Source organism: Triplophysa rosa, linkage group LG12, assembly GCF_024868665.1.
Source record: "Triplophysa rosa linkage group LG12, Trosa_1v2, whole genome shotgun sequence".
NCBI classification, from domain to species: Eukaryota; Metazoa; Chordata; class Actinopteri; order Cypriniformes; family Nemacheilidae; genus Triplophysa; species Triplophysa rosa.
Genome location: NC_079901.1, coordinates 6865122 through 6883919, shown reverse-complemented (window position 1 = coordinate 6883919; position 18798 = coordinate 6865122). Strand labels below are relative to the sequence as shown.

At 38.9% G+C, this 18798-nt stretch overlaps 1 protein-coding gene across 5 annotated transcripts in view; it reads right to left on the bottom strand.

Moving 5' to 3' along the window:
- The window catches only part of nectin1b (nectin cell adhesion molecule 1b), a 231608-nt gene that overhangs the window by 147224 nt on the left and 65586 nt on the right, over positions 1 to 18798 (bottom strand). For all 5 annotated transcript variants that reach the window (XM_057348639.1, XM_057348642.1, XM_057348640.1 and 2 more), the window contains exons 3-5: positions 15515 to 15814; positions 14205 to 14322; positions 7668 to 7819 (exon numbers count right to left, since the gene is read on the bottom strand). In XM_057348639.1, coding sequence (XP_057204622.1) covers positions 7668 to 7819; positions 14205 to 14322; positions 15515 to 15814 — 570 coding nt within the window. The remainder of the gene's footprint in view (positions 1 to 7667; positions 7820 to 14204; positions 14323 to 15514; positions 15815 to 18798) is intronic.

The window sequence follows — 18798 nt, the reverse complement described above, 5'->3', positions numbered from 1 at the left end:
TCCTTTATTTATTTATACTTTCATCGCTGCGCCTATGTTTAATTCATCTCATTTTCACCTTGTGGTGGGCCCTTTCTGCTTTCCCTTGCCTTCTTATTCTTCCTCTCATTTTGAACTTCATTTTCTCGCCTCGGCATGAGGGATCGCTTGCTCATGAGAGCGTGAACAGATGTCAGTGGCGTGTAGCGCGGCTAAGCTAAGCGGTGTCGGCTCCCTAAATGAAGGGGAGCTAAGTCACCTACGCCACATTAACCCGTGTGGCTCCAAGAAGGTGATATCAAAGTGATATCCCGTTTCTCTTTTCCGACCAGGTCGAGATTACAGTGTCATAAGAAGCTCATACTAATAAGGAAACACCTACTGTGGATGTTTTTTGCTTTTTGCAGTTTTCACATTTTTCAGTCAAACCCTAGCCACGCCCTGAATTCACACTATTGGTTGCACCAGCGTTGTGAAAGGGACAGTTCCCCCAAAAATATAAATTCTGTCATCTTTTACTCGCACGCAAGTTGTTCCAAAACTGTATAAATATCTTTGTTCTGACGAACACAAAGAAAGATATTTGAAAGAATGCTTGTAACCAAACAGTTCCATCGACTACCACAGTAGGAAAAGTGACAATGGTAGCCAAAATTGCCCCAGAACTATTTGCTTTCCTACATTCTTCAAAATATCTTCTTTTGTGTTCAACAGAACTAAGAAATTCATACAGATTTGGAAAAACTTGAGGGTGAGTAAATGATGACAGAATTTTCATTTTTGGATGAACTGTTCCTTTAAGTGCAATATGCACTATGGTATGGCCAAATCATTTAGCCCTGATTAACAGATTTAACATTTCAACATTATCTCCTAACAATTTTTGAAGACCAAAGCGTCTCACATTCAGAATAGAAGCTTACTAATGAAGCGTTTTGGAGCAGCACAACTACAGTGGGACGGACACAACACTGGCTCAACCAGTTGCATGAGTTTGGGGTCGGGGAGAAAGAAGAACAAAAAAAAGCAGATGGAAAGAATCACGTGCTGGCTCTCTTTCTCTTCTCATGCTCGATAATGAGATAATTACGGCCCCATCTTACCAAACCGCTCACTCTTTACTCACTGTTCACATACAGATGAGACCAGCCATCTTAAACACTTCCCACACAAAAGCCCAACACACAGTTTCAGAAGACTAAAGCGGCCAGCGCATAAATCGTCTTATTTTTTTAATTACAGCTCCCTATGGCGTTACTGATGAAGGCATCCACTTGAAGGCAAACCGCAGTTAGACTCATCTTTACAAATCAAGAAATTCAATAAGACATATCTTGCAGCATCTTCGTGAGCACACAGCAGTGGCCATGCCAAATGACATTTACTCAGGGTTAAATGTAAACAAAAATCTGTTCAAGTTCATAAAAAAGTCAATTTACCTTGCACATGTTTGCAACAGTAAGCCTGTAATCAGTGTTGGGTAAGTTACTCTGAAAAAGTAATTAATTACTAGTTACTAATTACATATTCAGTAGAGTAATTAGATTACTGTACAAATTACTCTCTCCAAAAAGTATTTAATTACTTTTTACTTTCTATATCTTATATCAACTTTGATTCAAGGTGATTCAAGGATGGACATGAAACGGCTCTTTTAATTTATTCAAATAAATAAAATAAAACTACATAAAGTAGTATTATTAAATAACCAAAGTATTACAAATGTGAGAAAGATAAATTAATGAATGCATTTAAAAGTGAGACTTTGAATTTTAATGTATATTCCAGTATTGTATTTAGTTAAATTACATCAGATGTAACTGTAATTAAATTACAGAAAAATAAGAGTAATCCCTTACTTTACTTCTTCAAGGAAAAAGTAATTAAATTACAGTAACTAATTACTTAGTGACTAGTTACACCCAACACTGCCTATAATAAAGAAAGTTAAGCTTTCAGGTAAATATTTTGGGGGAATTTACTTCAACCTACAGTATGTAGTGTATGTAAAGTTACCTGCAATTTCATGTTTCAGACAGAGATGGCGATGTCGAGTCTTTGAAAGATTCCATATGAACTAACAACTGAAACCGTTTAGCTTGTGCCAAAATTGTGCCTCACGTAAAGATCACACATTAAGCAATTTATAGTAGGTACAAATCTTCACATGCCTGGCAGACTAAGCTGTCTGTGGATGCAATCAAATTTCACTCGCTCAATATTTCCCCATCTGTATTTAGCCTACCGGATGTGTCTTATACTCCACTCCCATGTTCCCTATGATGTGAATCAGAATACTGTAAACACTCGTTTGGCCACTGGCATGGGCACTGATGTACTTAACATTGATGACTCAATTGCCAGAGTATTAAAGGGATAAATAAAATGGTGTTTTCATTTATTCACCCTCACGACATTCAAAACCTGTATGCGTCTCTTTCTTCTTTGGAACACAAACGAATATATTTTGAGAAATGTCTCAGTTGTTTTCTGTATATACGATGGAAGGTTACCAACGTTTCTCAAAACATCTTCTTTGTGTTCTGCAGAAGAAAAAAGTCATACAGGTTTGGAATGACATGCGGGTAAGTAAATGATGAAAGAATTTTTATTTTAGGGTGAACTATCGCTTTAAGACAAACCCCATATTTACAAATGTAACGAGGTAAAAAGCTTTTACTTTGGTCTTCATAACTTCATTACCGCCCCGATAAAAATAAACAAAACATAATCTGTCATTACTTCTTACAAATCCATACTACAACTTAAGTAATGCTAGGTTGCTACTCTTCTGCCAACATGCTAATGTTGTTATCTGCATTCACCCCTCATTATTCTCAAAGTGCCCATTGGAGAACGGTTTCAGATGGCGAGAACAATGAAAGATCAATCGCTTCCGTCTTTCAACCTTGTTCTGACATTAGGGAAACTGTTAGCACAGTTTGGTGCTCTCAAAACGAACCTGGTGGAAAGAATTCGAACCTCTCCCCGTGCATTCGCCCCATCTGCAAATCTTCGCAGTGAGAGTGCCATACAGTTAGATAAGAGAGGCAGTGAGAAGATGAAAGATTCAGTATTGGAGATGTTAATCTACAGTGCATTTGACAAGCGATCGAAAAACTCGACAAATTATTGCTCCTCGGAGCTTTTTTTGTTACTAGGGTACCGTCCACCGAAACAGATTTTTAATCATGTTCCACTGGGGTGGGTCAGAGTAGTTCTACCCAACATGTCTATGCGAGTACAGTATTACTTACCTCTCTGTATACGACTCGTGAATTTCCATTTCCATTTCCATTTGACAAGGTGAATTTCAGTGGAGCCAAATGTTTATTACAAGCACGTCTGGGCACCGAATGCGGTCGTTCCGTGCATGCAGAGCCCCGGTCATATGGAATGCATTAGTGGCCGCAGGGTTTTGGTTAAATCACCACGACTACGAAACACGACTACTGCAGAGGCACTCCGTGTGTTCTTATTTAGAGGACGCCTCATTTTGCATGAATATAATGCAAAGAGCGAAAATCTCAGCAAGGCCTGTCCCAAGCTGTTTGGAAGATGTGAAATTGCGTTTGAAGTTTATGAAGAATCAGCACACGCCTATAACCGAGCCTGCCAGTGCTAATGCCAATTCGATCCGGCATAAAAAAAGAGGAAAACCAAAGAAAAATACGAGTCACTCATTTCTCCAGCTGTTGCGGAGTTGAGTGCCTCTCAGGTCTCCAGAGCTCTATCCTCACAATGTTATCATTTTCACCACACAGTCTTGCAGCTGTTACAAGCTGCTCAGTGAGTGCCAGCGACCGCCTCTTCCTCCCAGGTGCGGGCAGACAGAGGCAAATGAACAATGGAGAACCATCAACCCAAGACGTGCCGCTCGGCGTGGGCCGCTCTACTCTGGCACTGGTCTGGTCTTTGCCACTCTTCCACAGTCGGCCACTTGGAAGCTTGGGTTCTGGCATGGGCTCATTTCATTTGAATGAGACCAGAACACTGGTTTTATAGTGTTTCAGTGAAAGGTTTTGCCAGAAGGATCACTTCAACCCTTGCCATAAAGAACAAGCCTATAATAGCCCATACGTGCTCTTCTGTGGAGAGGTCTCCCTCCAGCAATGAAACAAAAAGATGGAAAATTCTTATTAGCATCTTGTTTGGCCGTGGAACGAAACTAAAGGGCTGTAAAATCGTGACAGGCGTTCAATAAGGTTTTACAATGCGTTGTGGAATGATGGTGATTCGATTACACCGTCCCAATTAAAGTCAACATGAAATGCCATTCATGACCCATTTTACTTCTGTAGTTTGTCGTATTTCCAAGCGAAATAGAATATTCGTGGGACAAATGCATGACTTTATTGCGTGTGAAAAGTGTGAGTTAGATTAGCGAAGCCGACCTAGATTTTAGATTTTGATTAAAGATTATGAAAGCATACGGAATGTTTTGCACAAATGAATTACGCGAAATACGACTAGGAACATGCATTAAAGTAAATAATTTTGATTTTGTGTTGACTTTAAAGCAAAGATTCTGCCCCAGGCACAGAGCTAATACACTTCTCAATGCATTATGAGTAGGCAGAATATCTCAGTCACGGGAATTAATGAAATACTCCCAAGAATGTGAATGAGATATAGAATCGTAAAGAGAGAGAGAGAACAGCTGCTGCCATGAAAGTTAAATAGCATGAAAATATGAACTTATAAAAAAAGGAATTTCATAATTCAACGCAGCATTAAAGCGCAGCACAGAAATACGTGGAGCTGTTGCGCAATTTCTGCACCCAAAAGTAATGACCAAACAACGGCAACGGCATTGGTCAATAAAATAGCCCTGAACTCATGCTATTGGTCGAGCAGCTCATACATTTGATAATGTGTTTACACCTTTCAGGTGGTCAATAGGGCTGGGCGATATATATCGCCATTCACGAGAGCATAATAATCGCACAATATATTGCCCAGCCCTAGTGGTCAACCTCGGTATGTCTAACTTATAATTTAGTTGTCACATCAAATTGAGTCGACTGAAAATATTAACACATATCAAAAGTGATGCTGACATGAAACACATTACACCAATATGATTAATTTAGACTTCCCGTCCACAATCTCCCTTCATCAGTATGATTTTGATACTCCAATATCTATAAGCGCTCCCACACGCTGAGAGTAAGAGACACAAAGGTCCAACGACCTCCGGATGGAATGATCCATCAAAGGATATATGCTGCCGTAGAGGAGGGATCTATCATCAAATGGGCACATGCAATTCTGAAACAATCTCCGGGCATTGCCAAACAGAGGTCGAAAAGAACAAATAAAGCTTTCAGTTCTTGTTCTGTTGGTGACCTTTGGTAAGCTGAGAAAGGAGATATAACCTTACAGTATAGTGTTTGTGAAAAGAAATCTCATAAATAAATGCCCTTTAAGGTGAACAGATAGGAGATAGAAAATCCCAAATGAGACTATAAATAAAAATGAGAATGGTTTATTTTACACAGCATTGAAATTAAATGGACATAAACAGTAAACCAAGACTTTTGCTTAGGTCTCCTGCTGAATCTCAAATGTGTCTCAATGGATTCTTTAAAGTCTAAATCATATCTCTGCTACAGTATGCTACACAGATTCATTCATTAGAACTATTTACTGTATGGATACATTTGTGTTTATATGTATATTTATACTAAGTTGAAACTTAAAACATGACTGAAACGTGTCAAAGGACCAACTTCTGAGAAATCAATTCTGTCAACTCACATCATGAACTACTGCATCATTTCATGTGCTGCAAAGAGACGAATCCACCTCAACTCTCCCACAACAGAGGTACTGAATGCTTCTCATTCAATAGCATCTTTTATCACTTATCACTTGTCGGCAAAACCCACTAAGAATGAGATGACATCCTCCTATCCACTACAGTATCACTGGTTAAGACACGGCGGGACCAAGAGAGTCCGAGCGGTTACACACAAACACGCCCATTCACACAAATAAACAGAGAAAAGTCAAGATGTCGTTTTCACACGCCAAACAGCAAAGATGATGTTAGCATGCAAAGCAACACTGCAAACAATATTTTCTGTATTCTGCTTTCCAGTAAAAGTACTGCATCCTTACAACAAAATGGTCCAAGCTAGAATTCCATAACAGGAATCTTTAAATAGCATTTAGTTATTAAGATAAAGAAAGGTTGTGGGCTTGATTTTGAGAGACACATATTGATAAAATACTAGAAAAGCTTGAATTCACAGTAAGTTGCTTTGGAATAAAAGCGTCTGCCAAATTCAAACTATGATGTTTACATATTTACATCAAATACAGACAAAGAAAATACCATTTTGCAGTGAATGCATGTTAGAACCTTTTATCCAAGCGAGCGAGAGAGTTTTCAGTCATTATCAGAACAAAACTGCAGCCTTCACGTTCTTCAAACACCCCGGCACCAATTTCTAGCGTCCGCTCTGCAATCCAAAGCAGAATCGCCTGCTTTGATTATCATCTTTCCTTTTTAATATGAAAAAGCCTGCGAGTGATCTACGACCGTTTGATCAAACAATTATCGGGAAGGCAGGGGAACGCTTGCAGTTTTGTTCCGTTGTCGTCTGGAGCTCTTGTTTTTGCCGAGAACGGCGGAGGAGACGGCGGAGAAGTGGGAGGCAAAAGCGGCTCGGAGAAATGTGAGGTTCTCGCGAAGCGGGTGTGATCAATATTAAAGAGGCAACAAAACTGTGATGTTATTTTTGGAAGAAAATGACAGGGCACTTTATTCTGCACCATGGCATCTGTCGGGAGTGTGAATGTTGTGGGTTCTGGCAGCATTACCTGATGTATGATGTGACACTGAGGAATTAAAGGAAAGGAAGAGACAGCGCTGCTGTCAGGTCACACCATTGTATTGAAGGTCAACATCTACACCAGTGGTTCTCAAACTGGGGGCCTTGGCCCCTTGGGGGCGCCCAAGATGGATCCAGGGGGCCACAGATTTTGTGGCATTTTATGAAATATAGAAATTTATCATACATTTTATGCAATCAAACATCAGAAAAATAAGACCACCAACCAAAAGAATTGATGTTCCAGCATTGTAAAACTGAATATGTTTTTGGTTCAAGTATAAGATTATAAGTACTTATTTGGGGGGCCACAACGTGATGCACCCTACACAAAGGGGGCCTTACAATGAAAAGTTTGAGAACCACTGATCAAAACAACCCGAAAACTTGGATTGCTCCATGTTCAGCTTTTAAGCGTTTTTGTCGTTTTGTGACGAACTTTACCCAGCTGGTCCCAAGGTGATTTTTAGTGGATGGTTCACACAGGTGTCCAAACACACAGGTGTAGTACATCCCATTTAACGATGCACATGTTCTACGAATGTTTGCCAACCAAAAACTGTTCAAATATTTTTGTCATCATTTCAAACACAGAAACAAATTGTGTACTGGTGCCGTGTTTCTGAAATGCCACTTGTGTTCTAACGCATTACATTTCCAATGTAGCCAAATACGTTTTGGGACCACTGTTGCATCTCTGTAACCAAATCTATACGATACTCTATTTCCTCTTGACTTAAAAAATGTCCTCACATTTCTGGAGCTACGATCGCCCATGCCCCACGTAAAGCTCTCCCAGCAGTAACACAAGCACAAGTATCTCAGCCGAGCGTCCGCCGCGAGACTCACCTGTCACGTTGACCTCCACCAGTCCCGAGCGCGTGCCGATGCTATTGGTGGCGTCGCAGACGTACGTTCCTCCAAGCTCATACGTCACCGGGCCTTTAAAAAACAAGGTGTTGTTCTTGATTTCAACATTGTTGGGAAGAGATCCATTCAGCCTAGAAAAAAGCAGACAGATGGCAGATTTAAATCCACCCGCATGGAAACAAAAGTTGGCTTGGATACAAAACCAATTCAGTTTGGGTTTGACAATATCTACACTGTAGGGTTAGACGGATTCAATCTGCAGTGTTGAAGCAAACATAGCAGGCATACCTGTACATACATCTCAAATCAGCGGACAGGAGGTGCACAAAACAAGCGTACGGGCCCACACAGGCCTAAATGTTGCCCCGGGACGGAACAAGTATTTAAAGATCATGAAAACACAGAACAAGAATGTGATGTTCACGTGCAATAAAATGTGTCGTTTCGTTGGCACGTTTAGGGCTTTGGTATGTTTTGCCTGAAGTTGTACCCCAGGAGACCCAATGAAGTCAGAAACGTGCTCTCTATCAGACTTTTATTGTCACCTTATTTTGGTCTCTTCATGGTTCACCTGTCCAGAAGGTCTAAGCCTGCCTTGTTCTTCCTCTGAGGCTAGACAATGGTCGCATTCTTTGACATGCGAGTGGCGGACGTTATCTTTCCTTCTTATCAGAGGTCACAATGATGCTTTGCCGGTCACCAGACGCCTTCAGCTCATCATTTCCACTTAACAAGTCTCTGTCCCTCGTTTCTGCTTGATATCCCCTATTCATTACTGTCTTACGATTGGTTAAATGCAGAAATGTTTCAACCTAAAAATGAAAATAAACATCAATACGTTGGACTTGCATTAATTGTGAGTGTTGCCATGGAAACAAATTAGTGCATGGACACGAAGTACTCTAAATCGAATCTCAGAGTTATGGTGGTCTTATAATTGCCAATCATGAGCTTGCATAACGTGAGCGTGCATAACGCTTAGATAATAAACGCAAATTGTTTATTTTGAATATCACTCTTAATACATGAAATCATATTGGTTGCATTGCGATTTTAGGGACAATTCTTTCATCATTTATTCATCATCATGCAGAACGCAAAGAAGATATTTTGAAGCATGTTGATAACCAAACAACACTGGCCCCCATTGACTTCCATTGTATGGACACAAAACAACCGAGACATTTCTCAAAATATCTTATTTAGTCTTCCACAGAAGAGCCGTATGCAGGTTTTGAACCACATGAGGGTGAATAAATGATGACGGAATTTAAGATTTGTTTTTAGGCAAGACATTGAAACAGATGTCTACTAAAAGTTACATCGTACAACCATAACCAACACACACTCGTTTCTTAGGGCTGTGTTGTCTTTAACACTAGATGTAAATGAGTTTGCTAAATCTAGCTAACATATTTCTCTCCTTGCCAAACTCTTCCTATAATATTCATCCCCTGATAGAGGACAAGGCCCATGAGACAGGTTGCAGCCCCAAAAACACGTCGAGCGATAATGTGTATCTCTAAATGCTGACTCCTGCAATGTAAGCTGATAAGATGCAGCAGATGGAAGACTGGAGGAGAAATAGATAAGAAATATGTCACAATGAACTGTCTGGAGATAAACGCTGAAATACTTTTATGTATATTTATATGACGTGGTTTGATAGCTTCGAAAATAACTAATCTGAAACTGGAAGTGTGTGTATGAGTAATAGCATCGCATCTCAATATGTTATCTCAATTCTGACATATATTCAAGATTATTAGGCAGTAATGTTTTTAGCATAAAGATCTACCCACGTTTAATGTGTCCAGTCATGCTTTGGTTTTAGGATTGACTTTATGTGATAGTAAAGTCAGCCAATCAGATTAGAGCTTTCCAGTATTTAAGACGGGACTAACTGCGAAGGGGGTGGGGGGGGTGAAACTGACTCCAGCATTACAATCACACAGTGACTTTTTATAATTTTTCTCTGAGCAGTTTTTAAAAGGGCATATGTGCAATATTTATTCATGATGTAAAATAGTTAGCATTTACACAGTGTAGCACATTTGTAATGGAAGTCCAGTTAGTGCTTGTGTGTGTGTTCATGGTTGTTGTGAATTGAAATGTTCTGCAACAGTGCTGTGATGACCTCCACAGTAGCGCCCAGGGGAGCCTTCAGAACACATTTCTTGTGGGCTCTACACTGCTGCTGTGGCCGTCTCCTCATATACTGTATATCACGCCGGCGTCTGCGTCGCTTCCCATCACTGTCTCCTCCTCCTGCTCTCTCCCTGTGATCGCGCATCACCTCAATCTGCTTTTCCCCTATTCTTATATTCTCGCTTGTTTTATAGTAACTCCCAACTTTCACTTAAGTAAATTCTTGTACTTGCACATTCTTTCACTTTTATAAATTGCTCTGTTTAGTGGCCAATAATACTGCTTTTGAAATGTATTCATTTAGCAGATGCTTTTATTCCAAACTGACTTACACAAAGGAATTCGATAATGTTAGGGAAAATATTTGGATATTTACAAACAGAAAGAAATAATTCAACCGCTATTTTATTGTATTGCGATATGTAAGGGATAATGTACAGGCAGCCGGTTGTTATCGCAGAAATAAGCCCCGACAGTGTGAACAGGACCTGACGCGAAGGACCCGCTTATTACACGGCTACTTGCCACGTGAGAAAAAAACTGGACACGAAATGTGAATTTGAAATATTTACATAGCTCATTTTTACCGAATGGAGACCTTCCGCGAGGAAAAGCAGTTTACTTTCATGTTTAAGGTAAGAAACGACGTTCAAATGTCACGAACAGGCAATTTGGTTGAATCATTTGTAAATATAATGTCATGTACTGTATGTTATTAAAAGACATTTATATGTAATTTGTCAAAAAACCCTGTCAAAATGATTTGCTGCTGTTATTAGTTTTGAGAGGTTGTTATCTGAGAATAACAAACCTGTAAATGTCGCGACTGACCAATCAGAATCAAGCATTCCATCAAGCCGTGTAATAAATAACCAATAAAATACAATAAAGATGCATCATTATTCTTAAGCAATATTAGTTAAGTTTAGTTTATTCTTTGCAAAATGTAGCATGTATAGTTTAAAAAACAAGAAAATACAATCCAAATAATAATCATATTTATTATTATTATTAACATAAATACACATATGTATATAACTGCCTCAAATAATTACATCATATATCAGAAACAAAATATTATATTGATTATGTAATTACCAGTATAATTTTTGTATATGTATATTTGTTTGTTTACAAAAAAGGACCTTTTCACAAAAAATACATGTATTAATGATACATCTGTAAAGTATTTTAAATACATTTTGTGGCTGTTTGTTATCAAAACTGATTAATGTTGTGTGTCCACTAGTCTGCGAATATGGATCAAAATAGCGAAACAAAAACATGAACACCATACAGGCGTTAATAAATTCAGGCACATTTGAATGTCCTAACTAAGGACACATCAATAGAGATTTAGGGGTGGGCTCCAGTAACTCCGCCCAGCAACATCCGAGCAACCATTCAGAGCACCCCTAGCAACCATATCACAATACCCTATAAACCACTGAGAACATCTTACCAATCACATATCAGCACCGTGAAAACTACTGTACCCTAGCATCCCGCCAGTGATGATGCATTCTTCAACACATATTCATCAGAATATATCAACATCTTGTTCCTTCCTGTTCTCGCTCCCTTTAGACCTTTTCCTTCCGTCCCACAACTTTTACTCATTTCCCAACCCTTCCTTCTTTCATTGCCCTTCCTGTCTCAGTGTACCAATTACTAATAAAAATGCTCAAACCCGCGACGTCCACGAGTCCCTCATTCCTCTTCACACAGTTGGCTGCCGCATATGTGTCCTTTGATACTCTGAATAGCCCAGACCGTCCAGCTCTCTCTCTCTTCCCCTCTTGTCCTTTCTCATTAAAACCCACCCCAGTCCGTGGAGTCAGTGGACCCAGAGCTCTGCCAGCTATTAATCCGGCACAGCTGAAGTCCGGTGACATGTTTTCTTTTCTCAGCTTTTGCTTCCTAATTACAGAACAAATTGCCACATTTATCTCTCTGTTTTCGCTGCATAATTCCTTCTTTTCTTCTGCACCTCACGACTAGCTATTGTGTTCACCGCTGTTGCTGGTGTTCAGTATTTGCATATACATTTGCAACACACGTAAATTAGCTGTGACGAATGTCAGGGCATTTATAACTGTTTTACCTGCCGTTTAAGCGCGGCGCGTACGGCTACGGTGTGGCACAGAATTATAAAACTGCACAAGGGATTTTAGCTCAGGCAGAAGGTTAGACAGGTCATCTTCCACGTGTATCTCACTTACAAATGCTCTGTGCAGTAATGCAATGTAATGTGTGCCCTGTAGTCTAAATTGGCTGATTTGCAGACATGATTTTAAATCGAAAAGTTCCGGTTGAGCATTGTCTTGGCAGCGCAATGGTTATGGGTTTGATTCCAAAATAATCAAATTGATCAAATGCATAGATTTCAACAAAAGTATAACAAACGCATAAATGACATTTAAATGTAATGTTTGTGACTTTAAACAAAGAGAGGTAAAAAACCCAGCATCAGCAGCAAAAACACACAAAATGTGTCACAGTCAAAGAACATTTGTGACCCTGGATCACAAAACCAGTCTTAAGTAGCACGGGAACATTTTTAGTAAAAGACAAAAATACATTGTGTGGGTCAAAATTATCGATTTTTCTTTTATGCTAAAAATCATTAGGATATTAAGTAAAGATCATGTTCCATGAAGATATTTTGTAAATTTCCTACCTTAAATATATAAAAACTTTATTTTTGTGAGTGGATGGTCTGCCACAGTGCCCCTGATTAACAACTTCAAAGGCAATTTTCTCAATATTTTGATTTTTTTGCGCTCTCAGATTCCTGAGTTTTAAACGGTTGTATCTCAGCCAGATATTGTCCTATTCTAACAACTCATATATCTATAGAAAGTCTATTTATTCAGCTTTCAGATTATGTAAACATCTCAATTTCGAAAAATTGACCCATAAGACAGGTTTTGTTGTCCAGGGTCACATTTCTGATTGGCTAGGACTGCTCTCTTAACTCTCAAGTCTAGTCATGTCAAAAAAGACAAGCATGATACAACTAATACCTTTTAAATGGTTTCTACACCCTTGACCTTTTCCTACAAACGCTGGCATTGTCCACAGAAAGAAAAAAACAGACCCAAGGCTGTGTGTTCAATGTATTCATTTGTTAGGCAAATCAATGATGTCATTTTACACCGGTATAGTTTACTCCTAAACCTGTAGCACCAGTAAGTCAACATCAGTCATTGTCACAAGACTCGAAATGACACACGAGGCTCAATCTCTCTTTACATCTCTTTCACTGCTCTTCTATACGGGATTGGTAGGTAGAAAGTCGAAAATAAACAAAGCGTAGGTTATTTTCTCATGTTTGATGTTGCTTAAAGGTTATCAATGCCACTGTGTTCTGAATAGGCCCATTGTATACAGCTTTAGTTATCTTTATCATGATTGTGCGCTACCCACCACGAATGAAGGAGACGTTTACGGAAGGTAATTAAAGTCTTATCAGTCATAACACATCGATGCTGTCATAGCGTCACATTAAACATGACATCTGAGAGATAGACTCTTTAAACAATCATTAATATAGCTTGATAATGTTCGTTTACACAACCTGTCAAATCTGTAGACATAAAATCCAAATATGTTTCTCATGATCCTTTTGAGCTTACCCTTAAATGCATCGATATAATTTGTACCTTTGTGTGATTTATACAAAATATGATTTTCTAAAAATGTTTGATGCACGAAATCTTGAACTTGACCTTTAAAAACATGAAGTTGATCGAGAATGCCAAAAAGTACTATACTAAAATGAGAAAAAAATATATAATAAAGTATGAGTTGGGTTGTGCAAACTTCCAACGGGTCACATTAATAAAAATGTATGTGGGTGTAGATACACTGTAAAAAACTGTAAAACCCGTAAAAAGCTGTGATATTGCGGCAGCTGGGGCACTAAACAATGTAGAATTATATGTTTTCATGTTATTTTACATCCAATTTGTAAATTCATTTCATTAATTGTAATTTTAGTGCATTTTAAAAATACGTAAAAAAAACTGTAAAATTACGTCAAATTATTTTAAAAATATGTAAAATAATACGTAAAAAAATGATGTAAAAAACAGTGTATAGAGGCAAAAAAGAAAAGTGACAACTATTTCAAAAAAGCTTAAAATACTGAATTGAATCCTCTTGCAAACTACATTTCCAAACAATAGTGAGGCAAGCATGACTCATGTTTTCTTTGTTAAACGTCGAAATGGGCCATTTCGTTTTTTCCTATGCTTTTTACTCATGAAATATTACTCATTTATCCTAATATTATGTTGAGCAGCTTAAACAACAAAATAATTGTTTGTATTCCAGATTTAAAAGTTACCAAAGAGTATAACTCACAGTTTCCACTGGTAGACGGTGACAGCCGGGTTGGCGTCTGCGTCGCAGGTCAGCTGCACATTCTGTCGATTCAGATACCAGTTCCCGTCAAACCCCTCAATCTTCACCTCTGGTTCATCTGCAGTAACCAGAAACAAAATCTTCAGGCAGGATCTCAGATGGGTTTTCCGTGTCACGTGACTTCGCGACGGGCGCTTGTCATAAAAATGATTAATGCTCTGAGCTCGTAGCTGAAAGGTCAAGAGTTTATTTCTTAAGCGATCGAGACGAGAGCCAACAAGTGAAGGGTTACTAACACCAGAACTACCACCGTGCCCTTTAGCTACCCACTTAGCCGCAAGCTGCACAGGGCAACTATCCCAGAAATTGGCCTAATTGGATAAGAACCTCAGCTAAATGCCAAATTTCAATTCATTACAGTACAATTTTTATATTAATGACGATATTAAAATAGGCCGCATACTTGACGGTATCGGCCAGTCAATTCTTCGTCTCTTCAGATTTATTCTTAATTGCCTTCGCGAGCGTGCACGAGGCTTCGCAAATTCAATTTCGAAATGTTATACTAAAGGGTAACTTGATTAACTAAACCCTTACAGTAAATCAAGAATGAACACAAGGTTGTTCTACCGGGAGTTTACCGTAATCCTAAACACTGCCCTCCACGCAGACGGATCCAGCAAAATAACAATGTATTCTAAAGCAGAGAGTGGGTGGAGAGGTGGATTTACTCCATGAGAGCCATGTGGGGGATGTAATACTGCTCTAAACGGCCGTAAACAATAGCTGATCACAGCAGTGGATGAGACAGACCACTGACACGTCTCTTCCTGATCTGAACCTCCTCTGCAGGACTTGTGTAACTGCAGCTCACGTACGAATATCTCATTACCGAGCACATATACATCGTTTTAAAGCATATTTTTGTGTCCTACTCTATACAAATGTGAAATAAGGGTGGAATGTCAAAAAGTTGCAAAGTCATAGAGGCGGATGTTGTAAGATTGTTGGCCTAAGCAGATATTTAAATTTCATAACAATTTGTTCAGCATAAGCTTGTAAATATATGCAAATGGGGACAAAAAGTATGGATGCACAAGTTAAATGCTTCAGTTTTGCAATTTCTACATTTTATTTACCATTTTAATTCGGCTCGGAATGGTCAGTTATTTGTATGTTGTTTTAACGATTGTGGAATTTAAAAAATAGATATAAATACGTTCACAATTTTTTGTCCCTCTGTTGTTTACATATTACAAAATGATCAATAAACTGTTTGAACCGCACTTTAACAGCAAGAAATATCTTACACTGGACATTGAGGATGACGCTGTCTGTGAAGCGCTCTGAGCGGTAGGTGACGATGCAGGTGAGTTTCTGTCTGTGGGTCTCACGGCTGGGCATCACTAAGTAGCTACTGCGCACGGTCACTGTGCCATTAGGATTGCGTGTTTCCTGGAAGTTGGCCTCGCCCTTCAGATTGGTTTCCCACTTGATGACGCTGGGGGGCTTGCCGTTAGCCGATGTGCAGGTGGCTACTTGCATCTTACGCCTCGGCATCCGTGCGATGATGGTAGGTGAGGTCAACATCATCTTCGTCTCCGGTTTTGCTGGAGATAAAGAGAAGTAAACTGTAAAAATGGTGACACCTTATTAAATGAGTTTGTTAGACTACATAAGGAGGTGCTTTTCAAAAAAATTGGTGGTACCAAATATTAAAAATAATTAAATTAAAATTCACAGGGTGGCAAATAAAATTAAGAAATAAAGATTGAGAAATAAATTAAGCTGTAGCTAGATGGAGACCAAATGTTGGTATTCCTGTAATGATAAACGTATAAGACCCATATAGAACAAAACAAATGTATAAAATATTCAAGAAGTCTTGGTAACAGGGTTGAATAGTTGAGCTAAATGAATACTTGCTTATCTATTCTATGTGAAACTTATACAAAAAAAAATACGTAACACATCCAGTATGAAGAAAACAATCAAAGTTGTTCTCACTTACAAGACCCATAAAGAACAAAATGTGATAAAATATTCAAGAAGCCTTGGTAACGGGGTTGAATAGCTGAGTTGAATGAATACTTGTTTTTCTATGCTATGTTAACCTTATACAAAAATTGTTTATCTAACACATCCTATACGACAGAAAACAATCAAAGTTGTTCCCTTCAAACAACAAGGGAATTCAGCCTATAATGCTTAACAAAGCAGCAGCGGAGGACTAAAGTGTACCGCATTTGTGGAAACTGCCAGGTGCCCTTGAGAGTTAAAAGAGACTGTAAATAAAAAAAATGTTAATGTACGATGTTTTCGGTTCCACTGCCTCTGATACGCTAATCTCATATGCGAAGGCTTTTTTTCTTTCAATACAGATCAAGCGATTCACTAATTTATTTTTCTTCCACACTGCGTTCAAAGCGAAGGCATCAGTCAAACAGATGGAGAAAACGTTAGTTTCTCACGGTGACCAAAGTCATTCAATCTCAAACCTTTATGGGCTGCCAATTAGCAATTAACAAGGGGCCGCATCAAAAGGGAAGATGAGTGTTTGTGTGAGTGCGTGTAGGAGAGTGTTGATAGTGGGGGATTGAGGTTTGTGGCACGATTCGATATTACATGAAGAGGCTCTTTGAAACCACTGAGCCGGTTATCTCAACGCAGGTTGCCCACACACACAGCTATGTCAGGCCTCTCAAAGGACGCGTGAGAAAGTGATATACAAAATGGGTTTGGGAGTTAACAAGCCCCACAAGTAAAAAGGCTTGTGCTTGAGCCAAGCTATACTCCCCTTTTGCTGGCTTAATGGAAAACATATCAACACTTCATTTCTAATTAGATCTGTAATCAGTAGGAGCGCAACCTACGTCTCTAACCAAATACGCTCTCTTATCTCACACACACATACGCATGTGTGATCGGCGTATTAAGAGAGGGATGGTGGAACGTATAGTGTGTTTAAAAAGCTTTATCGATTTCTATTTAGGACATTTATTTATTAAAGTGCTAGTGCCACCAAAATGAAAATGTTATCATTTACTCGCCCCTGTGTCGTTCCAACGTGTTATTTTCTTTGAAACACAAAAAAGGGACCTTGGGCCAGTTTGCACCATGAATGATAACCATACAGATAACTATTAAGATAACTACTGTATAGCGTCCACACCAACAGATCATAACATTTAGTTTATGCTTAGCTCCTACGCAGTAGTGTCACGTATTAAATGCGTTGGCCCTTAAAATTTAAATGGATTTTGATTGATTTTCAATGTTTTTCATTTATCATCTGAAAAAACCCCTGACATTATAGATGTGATGTGGACTCTATTTTCTTAAATCTAGAACATGCCTTTTTCAAATAGTTTTAATGGCGATTCGCTATGGTCAAAAAGTGTTTAAAGGAATAGTTCACCTTTCAAAATGAAAATTCTGTCACAATTTACGCGCCCTGTTGTCACTTTAAGCCTGTATGATATTCTTTCTTCTGCAAAAAAACAAAAGAAGACATTTTTTAAAATCTTGGTAACCAAAAACCGTTGTTCCCCATTGATTTCAAATGCATGTCAATGGGGACCAACGGTTTTCTGTTACCAACATTTTTCAAAATATCTTCTTTTGTGTTCTGCAGAAGAAAGAAAGTCATACAGGTTTGAAATGAAAAGGGGGCGTGTAAATAATGACATGCATTTCATTTCCAAGGTGAACTATTCCTTTAAAAGGGCCATTAAATTGCTTGTGCAACTAACGCACACGCAATATTACAGATCTTAATATTTTGCTCTGAGTGGAAAATACAATGTAGGTTGTTGTTAACTGATTAACTTCCCGTGTTTCTCAAATCTCATTTACAGTTGTATATTTTACAGCTTTGGGATCATGTGACGGGTGTTTGGCGTCAGTAATGTTATGGCATGACACCCCGCGAGGTGTCATTTGACTTTTCCAATGGGAAGCGTGAATGACATCTGTGAGCTCTGGCAGGAGATTTGAAGTGAAAAATAGCTTCGTTTTCTGTCTTTTCCTCACCCAGAGCTAATGTATCGCTTAAGAAGACTTGAAATATAGCACATGAGACTTTTATGGTGCCTTTTGTGCTTTTTGGAGCTCGGCGGCATAAATTACCATCTACTTTTGCTGTATGGAAATAAACTACTTGGACTTTCTGCTAAAATAATAGAGCGTCAGAACGACATGAGGGCGAGAAAATGAAGATTGTGTGTGTGTGATGGTGTGTGTGTGTGTGTGTGTGTGTGCATATGCTACTGTTCTATTGCGAAAGCTGATCAATACATTTCAATTGCATGAAGGTTGTACCGAGCACATCACAAACAAGACGGTCAAGGACAAAGATGACTTTCCTCAAGGGTTTTTAGGGTCATGAATAAAATATCGCTGAAACAACATCCATTTACACCCTAACAGATGCTAACCAGGATGACACCTTTGACTGGTAATATCGCACCTCATCAGAGTCGAGAGTGCTGAGAATTTTCAAGAAACTGTCATGCTCTCAATGGAGTTATATGTGTGGCATAAGCCTGCTGCTTTGAATCTCGTTGTACAGTAACCAATACTGTGGTTGTAGGTT